The sequence below is a fragment of the Macrotis lagotis genome, chromosome 3, assembly GCF_037893015.1.
Source record: "Macrotis lagotis isolate mMagLag1 chromosome 3, bilby.v1.9.chrom.fasta, whole genome shotgun sequence".
Lineage (NCBI taxonomy): Eukaryota > Metazoa > Chordata > Mammalia > Peramelemorphia > Peramelidae > Macrotis > Macrotis lagotis.
The window spans coordinates 130,455,749-130,473,147 of NC_133660.1; the positions used below are offsets into that span (position 1 = coordinate 130,455,749).

The 17,399-nt window shown below is 37.2% G+C and overlaps 1 protein-coding gene across 1 annotated transcript in view; it reads left to right on the forward strand.

The window, feature by feature from the left end:
• Window positions 1–17,399, forward strand: part of SETD7 (SET domain containing 7, histone lysine methyltransferase) — a 65,554-nt gene that overhangs the window by 9,641 nt on the left and 38,514 nt on the right. The window contains exon 2 of the mRNA XM_074229270.1: window positions 5,112–5,241. Within this exon, the coding sequence (XP_074085371.1) occupies window positions 5,112–5,241 (130 nt within the window). The remainder of the gene's footprint in view (window positions 1–5,111; window positions 5,242–17,399) is intronic.

A 17,399-nucleotide genomic window follows, 5' to 3' on the forward strand; every position in this document is an offset into this window, starting at 1 on the left:
CAGTCAGGGACATAAAAATCTTTAGATAGTGGCAAGAGGGAGAAGATTTCACTACAAAAGTGCTTCATAACACAGAGCCCTTAGATTTGGGTCTAGAGAACTGGGGTCCTTTTCTGTCTTTGCATTTTATTATTTGTGTGTTCCTTGGGCAAGTTCTCTGGACTCAGTTTCCTTTTTCCAGGGTTTGGACTAAAAAGTCCCACGGCACTAACTCAAATCCTTTGATCCTATGAACTGGCAAAATATAGCAACCTCGTGAGTGAGAATCTTCAGTCCATCTTTATTTTATACATGTTTCATCTCAGGGGTCTGGGAAGAGGGGTGAGATCTCTAGTGAGTGAATCTATTTGGCTTCCCCTCTCAGAAATCTCAACAGGGAATGACTTGAGAAGGTGAAAGACATGGGCTGTGACTATGATCTAGAGATTGTCCAATTCAGTCCTTGGTTTTACAGATGAAGAAACTGAGACCTAGGGAGTTGAAGTGATTTCCCAAGGTCACAAAATCCAGATCTGACATTCAGGTGCTACATAAGGCTAAAGCAAGGCTTCACCTCCTCCATCTTATGAAGGAAACTGAAACAAGTGCTGGTAACCTACTGGTTACCCTAACTTTTTTTTTTTCTTTCTTGCAAAGCAATGGCGGGGTAAGTGGCTTGCCCAAGTTACACAGCTAGGTAATTATTAAGTGTCTTGAGGTCAAATTTGAACTCAGGTCCAACTGATTCCAGGGCTAGTGCTCTATCTACTGTGCCACTTAGCTGCCCCCGGCTTGCCTTTTGCATTTATCTCAATTTAAATCATGAAGTTGGTCCCTTAAGGGCTCATTTTAGGTCTCTCTCCATCTTCTTTACTGAAGAGCCTGGATTTCATTAGCTAGGAAATGCTTTTTGTTTTTCTTCAAGAAATGTGATGACCAAGCAAGGAAATGTTTTCATTCGAATTCACCTAATGCTCTCTTCTCCCTCTCCCTATCTTTTACTAAAATCTTTTCACTGATACTCAGTTGTTGTTACTGTTTATTTTTAACAAAACCTTAACTTGTTACCTGAATGGTGGGTACTGTTTTCTACAAGAGATTCATTTTCAAGCTGAATAATTAGATGCTGTAATGGAAAAATCAAAATCAAGACTTCTATTTTTACCCTTCAAATTAGAAGTAGGAAGCACTAAATTCATAGGGCTGTTCTTAGCTCCCAGATGCCTTTCAGTGATCATGTCATGCTCTACAGCATTACAGGAAGTGGGAGTGGCAGGGGGATGTCCACATTAACTTGTGACTTTTGTGTTTCTGCAAGAAGAAAGAGAAGGCTCGTTTTGGTTGAGCCCCAAAAAGTCAATTGATGTTGTTGCTCTGGGAAAACCATTTATCCAGAGGACTTTTCATGTGACTAAAGAATCACTGAATGCTCTCCTGGGCAGTCCAATGTAGTTGTGCAACAGGAAAACAACCACAGCCCAATTCTCTCCTGGCTCCTATGTCTCTTTGGCACCCAGTAGGAAAGACTCATATGCAAGGAGAATCGAAACAGGTCTTTCATAAGCTACTAAAGTAACAATGTTCACCAACATCTTTTCTGCATGACAATAAGAGCTTGTTTGCCTATTTGTAAAAGTAATTAAGTAACAAAAGTAATCATTTTTGTTACCTTTTTTATGAAAAAAATCATAAAATTCCTACCACCTGACTCCTGAAGAACAACTTTTTATCTCTTTAGAAAAATATACTTTACAATTTGAGTAGTATTTTAAAAAAATTATAGAAAGTCAAAAATTTCATTCTTATTAGTACCCTCTTTTCAACTTCTTCTTTGGAGTAGTATAATGATATCTGAAGGCTACCATTTAGCTTTTTGGATAAAGATTGTAATCAATAGTGTACAAGTGTTTCTGTCCAAGAATGATATCAGCAGGGGAAAAAAACAAGTTACTCTTCCTGTCTCACCCATTTCTACTTATTTTATACATACATTTAAAAAAATCCATCCTTTCCACTAATATTATTGAGAGGTCACTAATGATTTTTGTTCATTACTAGTAAAAACGGAGGGTAGCAGTATAATATGCTAGAGAGAAAGAAGAAGTAAGTTTGTGTTCCACCTCTGAAACACAATGACTTTGTGACCTTTGGAAAATCACTGCACCTCATCATCATCATATAGCTAACACGTATGTAGTACTTTAAAGTTTACAAAGCATTTTACATATTAAATCATTTGAGAACAAAGGACAAACATCATCACCACTATGTGTCAAACACAATTAATGCTTTTTTGCAAATATGATCTCCCTTAATCCTTAAGCAACTCTGCAAGGTAGGTGGTATTAGTATGTTTTACAGTTGAGGCAAATAAAGATTAAGTGACTTAGCCCAGGATCACATACCTAATAAGTGTCTGAGACTGGTTTTGAACTCATCTTCCCTACTTCAGGTCCAGCATTCTGTCCATTGCACCATTGAAATGCTACATATGACTTCCAAAAATGAATTCCCTTTTCCTTTCTCCCCATACTGTCATTTTGTTAACAAGCATTTCTTAAGACCCTACTATGATCCAGAGACCAGGAGTAAAAATGAAACCATTGCCGTTCTCAAGGAATTTTCTATAAGAGAAAGCCACATGACAATTATAAGTATCTACAAAATATGTACAATATACCAAGACAGCATGACATTGTAGATAGGGCTATGACCTCAGCCGAAGTTTGAATCTTGACTCCAATGCATCCTGGCAATGTGATCTTAAGCAAATACCTCAGGACATTGTAATATTATGAGTTGCAAGCAACACTGATAGAGCTTCCTTTTCATTCATTCTGTACAACAATGAAATCACGAGTCAAGAAAAGAAAAATACAAAGTAAATTAGGGGGAGAGGGAGAAAGGTGTAGTTACTAGAAGAAGAAGAAAAGTTCTTAGACCCAGGTAATACTCACACTCCAGGCCTAGGAGACAGCCTGGACAAAGAAATGGAAATAGAACACATTTGACTGGACTGATGAAAGTATAGAATAGATTAGAATCAGAATGGAACCAGTTTGGGAAGGGCTTAAATGCCAGAGAGAAGCATTTGTTTTTGATACTAGATATAATACAGAACTCTTTGAGTTTATTTAGCTGGGGAATGACAAGTGTAACTCCTATTCATATCCTGATTATCTGCCATGGGGGACATCTAGTGATATGGTTGACATTGTAGTTTTAGTTAGAAGTAGGGGGTCGGTTAAAGAGAAGATATAATTCAAGGTGTCTTACCTTCAGTTTGTTTATATGAAATCTTCCACTGGAATCTTTGTAATTTGTAATTAACCTGTGCTGAACTTCTGAGTCACCAGCAAGAGTCCCACAAGAGAAGCTGGCATGCAGAAATACTTATAGATGCTTTTTTTGGGGGAATGGCAAAAAAAATCAACCTTGAAACCTAATGAGGAGTCTGTCAGTTGAGAAATAACTGAATAGGTTGTGTGACATATTGTTATGCTGTGTGAAATGAGAAAACATTTCAAAAAGATATGGACTTACATGAACTGATGCAAAGTGAGTAAGCAGACCCAGAAGAACAATTTATACCAAAGCATTGATATCATTCAAATAAATGATTCTGAGTACTTTTATAAAGTGGTGAAGAATGAAATGAGCAGAACCATTTATACAGTAACAACAATCTTGTAAAAAGAAACAACTTCTGAAGACTGACAACTCTGATTCATATAATGAACATTCACAATTACAAAGTATTAAAGGTAAAAGAGATTACCTATTTCAGAGCAGTGATGTGCAGCTTGAGACATATTTTTCTTTATGTACCCATTCAGGGAATTTGTTTTGCTTGACAATGCATTTTTATCAGAAGAAATTATTTTTTGTTTTTTTTTTCTTATGGGGTGAGCTTGAGAAAGACACAAAAATCATTTTTTTGTTTTTTTTAAATAAGTGGTAGGGACCATGGTGCTACAGATGAGAATTTGTCCAGTATTTCCAGAGTGGATCACTTTCTATAAGTTGTCATTTTTGAGTTGTTTCAATCATGTCTGACTTTTCATGACCTCATTTGGGGTTTTCTTGGCAAAGATACTATAGTGGCTTGCCATTTTCTTCTCCAGCTCATTTTGCAGATGAGGAAGCTAAAGCAACTTGTCCAGGGCTAGTAAGTGTCTTGAGATCAGATCTGAACTCAGGAAGATTTTTCTGACTCCAGGTCCAGCATTCTAGCTGCCTAGCATCCAGCACCTAGCTGCCTCAAACCTATAAATATTTATAATATAAAAGCAAAGCACATTAAAAAATTTTTTAAAACTCTATATGGGGAGGGGAACACCCACTGTTATATCTAAACTATTCAATATTTAGTTCTTTATGTTATAATAACACTAGTTTAGGGGGGGTTATAATACCAGAGTGTTTGTTCTTGTATTAAATGAGATCATGTATGTGATCAACTTTGTAAATATTAAAGAACTATGTAAAAACAAGCTATTATGATATTAAATTATTAAATTGAAAGAATTGGATGGTAATAACTTGTGCCTACTGCCTCTAGGATAAAAGATGAAAGACTGAACTTGTTAATGGGGTCTTCATATAAAGAGGGACTTTTCTATTCTATAATCACATAATAGAAATAAAACTTCTAATGTTTGTACCTCCATAAAGTAAATTGTTTTGCTAATGTGTAAGTCTTCTGAGCACCTGTAAGTTTTAAAAAGCCTCTTTAGAGAATGTGTCTCCTTGTCATTGTTGCTTAGGGGATCCAGGTGAGTAAAGTCCTCTCTAAGAAGCCCTCCTTTAGGTAGAACTGAAAGTTGCAGACATCAACAGACAAATATGACTAGTTTGTTTGTATTGTTTTCCTTTGTTTTAAGGAAAGCTTCCTGGAAGGAGAGGGTGGGAGGGAAAGAAAGAGGTTATATTCCATAATAATTATAATGTTTAAAAAAAAGGTGAAAATAAAATTATTTTTAAAAAATCTCATGGAAAAAAAATATCTCTTGGATGGAGAGTTATATGTTTGACCTCAGGGCACCTTGTTAAGTTTTAATCACATTACTCATTCATTAATGGTTGAAGCAACCCCAGTTTTATGGATACCTTTGCTTTTCAATTTTTTCAAGGGCATCTGGATGATGATGGGTTACCACATGGCCTCTGCACAGTCACCTACTCCTCCACAGACAGATTCGAAGGGCACTTCATCCATGGAGAAAAGAATGGAAGGGGAAAGTTTTTCTTCTTTGATGGAAGGTAGCATTTGACAATTTGTGTTCATGCTTCTTTTCTTGGAGAATTTGTCTCCATTTTGATTTTTATGTTAATCTCATAACTATATCCCTTCCCCTCAGCCTTAATTTTCAACTGTATTTAAGGGTTCTACCTTTTTTCTGATCATTTTGCTTTGCTTACCTTCACTGCATGAGGAAATAGTGAGCAAGCAGCTTCTTATTCCTTGTGAGTGTGGGTGATGGTGTGAATGATAGCAAGAACTCCATTCCCCAGAAGCAAGAGGAATCTATTTTGACCCTGCCAAGGAAATGACCAGTCTCCTAAACTATATTAGTTTTGAGAGGAAATGATTATTTCTCTCTCATAATAATAGCCATTTATTAAAATAAGGAAGACTTTAGCTTTTTCCCCTTGTCCTATTTCCTTTTCCAGTCTCTCAAGGACAGAGCTAATGGAAGATAGGATTAGCATTCTCCTCATTCTGAATATTGCTTCTCCATTCAAATTGCTCAGGCTTGGATGGGGGATATGAATCCTTTGAATAGATTGCCCAAGACTGGAGGTAACTTAGAAATAAATAGTAATCAAAGTTCATTAGAATAGGTCCAGCCCCTCATTGTAATATTCATTCTCTCATTATTAACTAACCTGTGTTATTGTCACCCTCAGGAAAACATCTCTTCCAAAGGCACAAAAACTGTGACCCTGCCTCCATGATTGTCTTTGGCATTCAAGAGTGCCACTGGCCTTATTTAAAAAACTAGCATTAGGGGCAGCTAGGTGGCACAGGGGATAGAGCACCCTCCCTGGAATCAGGAAGACTTAAGTTCAGATTTGGCCTCAGACATTTAATAATTACCTAGCTGTCTGACCTTGGACAAGTCACTTGACCCCATGTCTTATGGGGGGGGGGGATGCTAACATTATTAATACAATGACTAATTATCCAGAAATTATGTCCATTGAACTTTTTAAACATCACAGTTAAAGCCTCAAGGAATTGTCACCATGGTTTTTCCCTGTAGTCAGAGATTGAGAATTAAAGGTTAATACTTAAATGGGTTAAAGTAATGTTAGTTATAGGACACAGTATAACTTTTATTAAGTATGGGATAGGGGAGCAACCTCCTAAACCTTGATCCATTCTAGACAAAATCTGGGGCTCTTGTCTATAGACAAAGTCTGTCTTTGTGGAAGACAAGTACTGGATACCTGTCACTTAGTAACAGTGAACTAAAATTCTTTTGCTCCAGTAACAGAGGGGCTGCCATGAACTGCTGCTTCTAAGGTATTCTGTAATATTCATTAAATCACTTGACAAATATAAACAAGTTGATTTCCAAGAAGGTTTTTTTCTTATGCATGGGATCCTTAACTATTCATAACAGTGGTAGGAAGTTAAAAGAACATACATAATCAAAATCTATCTATAAATTATCACTTTACAAATACATTGCATCTAATCAATCCTTCTAACCCTCTCCCTCACAGAGGGTTTTTGTGATTCAAATCATTTAGATTCAACAGATATTTATTACCAACTTACTCTGAAGAAGGCACAAGGGAAACAGATAAAAAACCAAAATTGTTCCTGTTCTCCAGGAGCTTATATTCTGTTACTGCAACTATAATACTTACAGAAGTAAGTGAATATCAACTAGATGTAAAGTAATTTCAAGAGAGAGAGCTTTGAACAAGATTGGTTTTCATGTGTTATTCCATTCTTTCCGTAGAAGAATTTTCCCCTGGCAGAAATGCCAAAGAGCAGGGAATCAGTCACTAGACAATTATGTGGAAGGGGGGTCAGTTAGGTGGCCCAGTGGATAGAGCACCAGCCCTGGAGTCAGGAGTACCTGAGTTCAAAACTGGCCTCAGACACTTAATAATTATCTAGCTTGTGACCTTGGGCAAGCCACTTAACCCCATTGCCTTGCAAAAAAAAAAAAAGAAAACAAACCCTAAGAAAGGGAGAAAGTAGAGACCCCATAATCCTTCAATGAATAATTCAGCATTGACTTCTATGAATAGAATTGATTAGGCTGAACATCCTCCTGACTTCCCAAATTGTTGGTCTTGTCAAAAAAACACCAGCTCTTCCATGAAGAATAATGGTTAAATTTCACCTAGTGAGGCCTCTGCAGGATGAGATCTTATTTTAAACAAACCCAGTGCACTCTTTTCCAAAATAACAAAAAATTTTAGATGAAAGAGAGAAAAAAAGAAGCTGAAACTGGCAAAGGACCCATCCACTGCGGATATAAATGACTGTCCCTTACTGGCAATAAGATAGAGAAATTGGGAGACAAAAGGAAGTATTGTTTCTTGTAGCAAGTGGCAGCAGTGTATTCAAGGGGAAGAGAGAGAAGGAAAGAGGAAGGGTAATTTCAGTGAAAATCAGGGCAGCTCAATTTCATTTTCTTGCTCCTCACTAGACTTTTTTACAGACCACTTGGGTGATTCCAAGGAAACAGTTTCAATTTTTTTCCTACTAAATATAACTTCAACTTGAACCAAATACTTTCTCTTCCTCTTCATTCCCACATTAGACAACTGGGACAACAGCACATTTCCCATTTCCCAGCTAATAGGCACTCAACTTAGTGGTTACATGCTCAAAGACTGTGAGCAGAACTTGGGCACAACTAGTATAATTTTGTTGTTCAGTCACTTCAGCTGTTTGACTCTGTGTGATTTTATTTGAGATTTTCTTGGCAAAGTGGTTTGCCATTTCCTTCTCCATCTCATTTTATAGATGAGAGAGAGAGAGAGAGAGAGAGAGAGAGAACAAGAAAGAAAAAGAAAAATTCCTAGGCATTCCATGGATGAAGATCCAGCAAAGAAGATTTATGATTGCTCAGACAGGAAAATCAAGCAAGAATAGTGTTACAGGCATACAAACAGTAGAGATTATTCAGAAAGAGGTGACCAAGAATGACAAATGCAGGTCAAGATGGTTGAGAAAAGGATTAGATTTGACAGTGAGGAAGATCATTGGTAACCTTGGAGAGGGCATTTTCATTTGATGAGGAATGAGGAAATAAATCAGAGGATTGAGAGGAAAGTGAGAAGAGAGTAGGGGTCCCAAATATTCATATTTTTTTTCAGGAAGTTAAACTTAGAAGGAAAGGAGAGACAGTGTTATAGCAAATGGATCTTGTAGGCTCTAGTGAAGGTTGATGGGGGAGATCAAGAATGTTTTTGTACATTGCCAAATAGATAAAGACAAATATTGAATATTAGAGAGTGAGAAAAAAATACAGGCATGTCCAGATCTAAGGCATATGGTTTTCAAGGTGTACCCAGAGTCAGAAATAGGGCAATGCAACTAGGTTTTTGTTCTTAGGTGCCGAAATGGGAAGGAACTTCTATCTTATAGTGGTCCTTCAGGCTACATATATTAAGAAGCTTTGCTTCCCTTGCCCAGCACATTGTAATCACTCCTTAACTATTAGGTCTTAATCCTCTCTTCATTGCTTTACCCCAGTTGAACTCTCTAGGGGATGAGCTATTCCCTTGCATAATGTCAACTTTGGTGGGCTGTCCCTCTACATCCACTCTCCCTCAACTAAATAGTCTGTGTGGCCAGGTTCTGGTGCACAAGCCAAGACTTCTCTGATTATTTACCTCTCATGTATAGTCACAGACTATCCCACAGAATCATAGTTAGAATAATGGCTGTCAAGAAGTTGTATATCCTAAATTAGGACTAATGGTCATTGATCTCAAACTGAGGGACCAATATCCTTGTGCTTGAAGGATTCTACTACAAAATCCAGTCACTGAAAGATGTCCCTTCTTCGGGTCAGATTTTGTTCTGGAAAAGATCTTAGTGATCATCTATACCTTTTTTTCTGCCAAGAACCATTTGGATATTTATAACACTATTCAAGGCCCATATAAAATGATCAACTTAAAATTTAGCCTGCTGTAATTTGATCTAACATTTGATCAATCTGTCCCTAAAAAACTCCTAAATTTATTGAATTTTGAGTTCCACCTACTGTTGCCATGACAGTGCCAGAACAAATGATTTCACAAAAGTCAAATGCTTCCCACCTCTGATCTAGATTCATACCTTCATTTTACAGATGAGGAAATTTGAACCCAGAGAGGAACAAGGCTAGACATCTAGTTAAGTGGCAGAATCAATAGTTGAACCTTAGTCTTTTACTGACATTTCCCAGTGCTCTTTCCTCTTGAACATGCAGCCTGCCAGTTGATGAAGTTTCTGCTTAAACAGATTCCTTGTAGGAATTATTAATTAGGGAGATCTTCTCAGGAAGAGGAGTTATGAAAATCAGATGACATAACACCCATTCTAGGTTTAAAATGCTTCAGACCTATTCATCATATTAAGAAAAGAGAACTTAGCTCTGCAATAAACAAGGATTTACTTAGATTTGGTCCAAAGTGTAATTGTCCCATTCTATTGTTGGAAGCCAAAGGGGAATTACAGACCTGTCTTAGATAGTCACCTACCTTGAAACTTATCCCAGCAGATGGTACCACCTGAAAACATCTCCTAAATATAGCTAAATATGGGGATGGAAGAGATATAACAGGTTAAAAAGGGAAATAGAGATCTTAGGGTTACTATCCAAACTTGGAGGGTTTATGTCAGAAAAACTATCCCTCTTCCTCTAATATGCCTTAGGCTCCACTTCACTAGGTGTCTGGTAGTAGAAGACTTAGGCAGGGATTGTTAAGTTGGAGTTGGAACATTTAAAAGAAATTATTTAGGGGCGGCTAGGTGCTACAATGGATAGAGCACCAGCCCTGGAGTCAGGAGTACCTGAGTTCAAATCCAGCCTCAGACACTTAATAATTACCTAGCTGTATGGCCTTGAGCAAGCCACTTAACCCCCATGGCCTTGCAAAAAAAACTAAAAAAAAAATTATTTAAGGCAATAGGGTTAAGAATGACTTGTCCAAGGTCACACAGCTAGGCAGTCATTAAGATCTGAGGTCAGATTTGAACTCAAGTCCTCCTGACTCTAGGACTGGTGCTCTATCCACTTCACCACCTACCTGCACTCCTCAGAAACTTTTTTTAATTTTATTAAAACATATTCTGAGATAGGGTCCATGGGCTTCAACAGATTACCAGTCCAAGAGAAACAAAGAATTTAAGAACCTCTACTTAGGGGAGGCTGGATGACCATACATCACAGTAGGATACTGGTAAAACTAGGTGGCTTCTAAAGGGCCCTTCCCACTAAGATTTTGTGATTTTATGAAAGGCCAGGTAAGTCTCTGAATTACCTTGGGACTTTGATCTAAAAAAAAAAAATCTTACCTCAATGAGACAGAAACAAACACTTTGAAATGAAGGGTTTTTAAAAAAAAACAGATTGATCTGTGTTGCTGAGAACCAAATCACAGGTTTATTTCCTAATTTTTTGTTTGTTATTTTGCTATCCAATCAATCCATATTTAAAAAATCATAAGAAGAGAGGCAGCATAACATAGCATAGAGGATTGAAAGTCACTTTGGAGGCCTGAAGATTTGAGTATTTTACCTCATGCATATTTTCTGTTCCTCTCTCTCTCTCTCTCTCTCTCTCTCTCTCTCTCTCTCTCCATATATATATATAGTCTCTGTGTATCCTAGGCCTTCACCTCCTAGTGATCCCCAAGCAACTTTCCAAAATTTTTAAATTGTTGAACAGTCTAAATTGCTTGGATAGAGGATATTTCCTCACCCAGAGTTTGGCTTCAGAACAAAATAAGTAGTAGGGAATACAGGAAATGGAAATGTCTGTAACTTTGTTATAAATTCATGAAAATCCCTTCCTTGGTCTGATGACTTTGTGTGAAGGGTTACACCCTTGAATTAGTAGGAAGGGAAGAGAAATTCCACTAAGTATTCTGATAATTTGGGAGGCAAAACTTTTCTTTAAGTGGTATGTGATTTAGTGGTAGAATTTAATAGCAGGAATTTCCTTCACATGGATTTCTGGAAGAAGAAACATCTCTATTGAATTTTTAACTGGATGAATTCCTGGAAACCAGTAGAGCAGCTCTAAAAAGTCTTAGTTGTGTAGATTCAAAGGAAATGGTTAGTTGAGAGCCTGAGAAATGGCTTGACTAGTGGATATAGGGCCAACCTTTGGAACTGGCAAGATGTGGGTTCCATAACTTCTGTTACATATTAGTTATGGGATCTTAGACTAGTCACTCAACTCACCAGGCTTCAGAACATTTTTTTTCTTTCTTTTTTGATGAGACAATAGGATTAAGTGACTTGTCCAAGGTCACACAGCTAGTATCAAGTGTCTGAGGCTGAATTTGAATTCGGATCTTCCTGCAACCTAATTTTGAAGATTGTAAGCTACCACAAGTTGTCTTAATAGAGGAAGTTGGGTGAGATAGGGTTAAGACTACAGTACTAATGAATTCACATATCTAGATTAAAAATAAAGGCAAATTTAAATAAAGATCTTTAGAATTTAGTTCTGCAAAATCAGAATATTCATTAAGTTACCCTGCCTTCTTTTCATTATGCTTTCTATTGTGATCTTGTAGGATCATACATGTAGAGCAAGATTTGCCTTTAGTCATCATCTTCTCCCTCCTTGTTGTTGTTGTTGTTCTTCAGTCTCTTCTTAACCCCATTTGGGACTTTCTTGGCAAAGATCCTGGAATGAGACAGCATTTCATTCTACAGCTCATTTTACAGGTGAAGAAACTAAAGCAAAAGGGGTTAAGTGACTTGCTCAGGGTCCCAAAACTAATAAATGACTGAAGCTGGAAGAGGAGCCCCAGGCCTGGCACCCAGTTGCCTTATTTTGAAGATGAGAAAATTTAGGACCTAATAGATAAAATTAATTGCCCAAGATTACACAATTCAATTCAGATCGATAGGTATTTGGAAAACCTTAAAAGGAGTGAGACACTCATTGGTTTATATCCAAAGAAAATTTAAACTTCTTAAATCCTATGTCCCAATGAAGGTTATCAATAGACAAACCAAGCCATCATTAATCAGCAGATTAATTATTAAAAACTTGAGGGAAAGTCAAAGACTTTGTGCTTTGCCATACTGGATTATCCTACAAATAAGGTGAAGTTCTGGATAGGATTATTTCCTAAAATAACTTCTTCCCCTGCTCCTTAGCCCTTTTGTACTCCATCCAAAGAAATTAATAACATTATCTTAAGGCCAGGTAATACAAATCATCTTCTTATAATCTAGTTTCTTCAGTATAATCCTAAATTGAAATCCCTCCTTTAAGATCAGTGTTTATAGAAAGGGAAGAAGCATATTGTAAAAAAAGAATTGATTTTTATATAGTAGTTTCAGATTTAAGTGCTTTCTACAGGTTAGTTTATCTGACAATATCTCCATAAGTTAGGTACTCTAAATCTTTATTTCAGCATATTACATAAGAAACTTGAGGCTTTAAAGTCTACCTGGAATAATCATAGCATCCACCTGCCAGACTTTTTGTGAGAATAAAATGAAATGACATTTGTAAAATTCTTGCAACCCTTACAGCCCTATATGAATGCTACCTGTTATTATTAGGTAACTTGTTCATGGTCCCCCAATGAGTAAATGTCAGCATATGAACCTGAGTTTCTCTTGACTCCCAGCACCATCCCAATGTTTACTGAATTTAACAGCAACCAGGGAAGGCTTATCTAATGTAAACCAGGAGTTTGATACTGGTTCCAAATCCATTTATTTAAAGGCAGGCAAATTTCAGTTCTAGACTTCCTTACCTGTAAAACTTATCCCAGTGAGGTATTATGAAAATGAATAGGCAGTCAAAACACTAAATTTAGGCACCAGAGTTCTGCCTACTGGGTTCAAATCATTTGAATTCAATGATTTTCATATTTCCCATATTTTTATTTTGACCAAGATTTTGTAGGGACAAAAATAATTTGGTAACTTTAGGGAAAATATAATATGATAATGAGATGGTTAGAAGGTGGTATAGAGAATAGAATACAGGAGTGGGAGACAAGAAGATCTGCCTGAGCTAAAAATCCTACCTCTTGCTAGCTGTGAGACCCTGAGCAAGTCACTTCTTTCTCTGTGCCTTAGTTTTCTCACCTATAGAATGAGTCACTTAATGGCTTCATAAGGTCTCTTCCAGCTCTAAATCTATGATTCTGTGGTAAAATATGGACTAACCTTAGATTTGTAATATTGGAAATTCATTTTTGAAAATTTTTTTATTTATTTAAGGCAATGAGGTTAAGTGACTTGCCCAAGGTCACACAGCTAGGCAATTATTAAGTGTCTGAGGCTGGATTTGAACTCAGGCCCTCCTGACCCCAGGGCTGGTATTCTATCTACTGTGTCACCTAGCTGGCCCCCAAAATACTGGAAATTCAAATGATATTTAGCATGAAGATTTTGTAGGGATCTGGAAATCATCAGTTTTTGAAATTTTCTACTAATTTTTTATGCTAATGCATTTTTTGTGTTGTTTTAATCCTTTGTTTTTGAAGATGACCATGACATCAGGATGTGGATGCTATAACATGCAAATGAGTTGGATTTGAGTAAGAGAGGACTGTTCAAAATCATCAGCCTCACTTTCTCCTCTGGAGCTATCTGGGTCCAGTGGCCAGATATGGATCAAGATGACTGGAGGTAGCCCTGGGTACAGGGGGAGATCTTGGCTTTTTAAAGCTAGGTCTTCCCAGGTCACAGTTCATTTGAGGCAATGCCCATTCAGTCATTAAGGTTAGGTAAGCAAGAGATGAAACAAAGAGGCCAAGAAGGACCACTTCCAAAAAAGAAGAAAAAAAATTATTGGTATCTGACTCTTTGCCAATTCCAGTTGTTCCCTTTCCGCCAGTGCCAAAATTATTGTTTTTTTTTCCCTTGAAGTTAAATTGGATACCTTACTTCCTCAGGCTAGGAGAGAGCCTTTTAATGCACTGAAATTAGCAGTTTTGAATACCCTTCTAAGTATTTATCTTTGGTGATGTATTATAGTGCATTGACAAGAATACCAGATTTGGCAAAGGGGCCATCTCCAGTCATCCTGATCTCTGGCTGACCACTCACTGGATTCAGATGACCCCAGAGGAGAAAGTGAGGCTGGTGACTTTGCACAGCCTTCCCTCCCTCAAATCCAGTTCACTTGCAAGTCCTGACATAACCTTCTTGATGTCATGTTCTTCTTTGAGGATGAAGGGCAAACAATAAGAAATTTAGAGATTAAGGACTAAGTTTAAATCATAGTTTTTCCACAACTTATATTACCTCCAGGAAATCAAGCCCCTTAATCTTTCCAGATATTTTTGGTCTAACATCTTGCTGACTTACTCAAATGAAGGGAAAGTACTTTGTATGTTGATAGAGTTAAGTCAGAATAGGAAGGACTCTTTAAAGACCACCAAGCTCTGTGTTATCCCTAATAGTTATTCAACCTCTGCTATGACCTACTCAAAGGAAATCTATTTTCTCATGTTTAACTTCTAATAAAAGCAGGAAGGAGCTTCTATGTAGAGAGAAGTCAGTGAGTCTCCCCTTATTTTATTTTTATTTCAAATTGCTGGCTGAATTTGAATAAGTTACAGGAGTGATCAGGTTAATTCTGCTACAGCTTTTTGTTTGACTAGTTACAAATCTATAGCCTCCATTTGGGTAGATTGTGTAACTGGATTTCCAGGGGATTCAGCACACAAAAGTTACATTCTGAGGAACTGATGTCCTTATTCATAGAAGAACTTATATAAATCAAGATTTCAGAATGAGCCAGGCATGTGGAGATATCAGACATGAATCTCCAAATGAATTCTTATGAGGGTCACTTTCTACAGAGTCATAGATCATATAATAAATTTAAAAGAAAATTGCAATATACTGTATAATTTTTAAAAATCTGTTTCTTAGTATTATCAGTAGATATAAAAAAACTCTTTCCATTTGCCTGGCTAACATGAAGTTTCATTTCACTTTGAGTTTTCTGAGAATCATCTTGTCATCCTCAGAAATTGTTTGGTTCAGTTCTTAGTGTTCCAAGGACTCTCCCATGGGGTTTCAGTCATCTAGTTCAATGATTTTAAACTGAAATTATAGGTTTCCTTTAAGGTTATAGCATTCATCTATATACTACTATTTCATAAATCTCTATAAACAAAACAAAGACTTGCCCCATCAATTCCATATTTGGATTAAAAATAATTGCAGCAAAACATAAGATTTTCACATATTATTTCTTATTTCTCAAGACCTTATTCTTAAGACCTCGCTTCTGGAATTTCCACTTGAATGTCTTACTGGCTTCTCAAATTAAACATAGATAAAATTGAATTTATTATCTTCCCCCTAAACCCCTTCCAATTTCCTCATTTCTGTTGATAGTATTATTATCCCCATTTTATAGATGGGGAAACTGAGGTTAAAGTGATTTGTCTTGCTTATGAATGTCTGAGGCCAGATTTGAACTTTTAAGGCCTTTCCTATTCCAGGCCCAGCACTCTATTCTTGTGCCATCTAGCTGCCTCCAAAGCTTAAAACTGAATTGTGCATCAACCAACTGGTCTGCAATTAGAGACAAAGAGCTGTTTGGGAACTAAGAAGATTCTAATATTATAGACAGGGTTAGAGGAGACCTCAGAGGTGGTCTTGGCCAGTCCTGCCATTTGAGAATACTAGAGCCCAGGGAAGGTTGCTTTAGGTCATATAGATAGTAGGCATCACAGGCAGGATCTGAACCTGGGTTTTCTTGGTTCCAAGATCTGTCTCTTGTGACATTGGATAAAAGTGAATGAAGTTGTCATTGGTGATGTGGGATAGGAAAGGCCAGTGAATATTCTGTAGTTATGTAAAAATGTGCGAATGACCCCCAAGAGCTCGGGGAATTGTTGAAGAGTAATTTTAAGTGTTACTGAAAATCTAAATAATAAATACATGAAATTCATGCAACTTAGGGTCTGACTATACAATCGGATGATTCTTGATGCCTCTTTTCTAAGAGACATTTTTTTCCTTTTCTTGTGTAACAATCCAAGGGAAATTTCATTAATGAATACCTCACAAATCCAGATTTATTGTCCTTCAGACAGAAGTTGTGCTCTAAAGAAAAAATCGGGCCTTTCACAGAGAGTGAAAACAAGTGTAAAAGGGGAATTTTCATATATTAGAGCATACAAATACTAGTAAGCAGAGACCTGGCTGCTAGGTTAACAGCTTACTTACCTGAGTGACCTGGAGCAAGGGACTTGATCTCTCTAGGTTTCTCTTTCTTCATCTGTCCACTGAAAGCATTGGATTAGATGCCCTCTGAGGTCTCTTCTTACTCTAAGTCTGTGATTCTTGACTCCAGGCATTCTCTCTGTCTGTCCCCCATGCCTGGAATGTTCTGCTTCATTCATTCCAACTGCTGACCTCCTGCTTTCCTTTAAGGCCCAATCAAAGCTTTTGATCTGGCTTTGCCAAGGCACCCAAAGGGGAGGACTTGAAATTCAATAAATCTAGGAACTTCTTAGGGGTGAATTAATTAAATGTTTTACTACAGTAGCCCTCAAATGATGTTATAAATATCCAAATGACCTTGGCAGAAAAAAGGTTTCCCCTTTCTCACCTTCCTTTTAATTCTAGTGCCTTCCCTCTATTAATTATATTCTACTGAACAATAAGCCTTGCTTTATATAGTTGTTTGCATGTTGTCTTCCCCATTAGATTGTAAGCTCCTTGAGGGCAGAGGCTATCTTTTGCCTCTTCTTGTTTCTCCAGTGCTTAGCAGTATCTGTCAGGTAGTAGACGTTTAAAATATTAATCATGGATTGGTAGAAATCACTCTTATCTATTCACTAATGCCATACCTTTTCAAGAGCAAGATTTTTTTTTTTTGGCACCCTAGTGTCAAAGGCAACCTATTGACTCTGTTGAGTCAGTAAGCATTTATTAAGCATTATGCTAAGCCCTAGATATTCTAATTTTAAAAAAAGGCAAAAATATGGTCCCCTCTCTCAAGAAATTCAGATTCTAGTGGAAAAGACAGCCTGCAAACAACCATGAACACTCAATATATAGACAGTTAAATGGAAGATAATTGCAGTTGGGGAGAGAGAGGAGTCTAGGAAAGCCTTCTTGCAGAAGGTGAATCTTGAGGGAAGCCAGGTCTGAAGGATAGATATGAAAAGGCACAGATCAGGGAGGAGTGAAAATGAAATGAAAAGTAGGCCAATTGGACTGACTCAGAGTATGT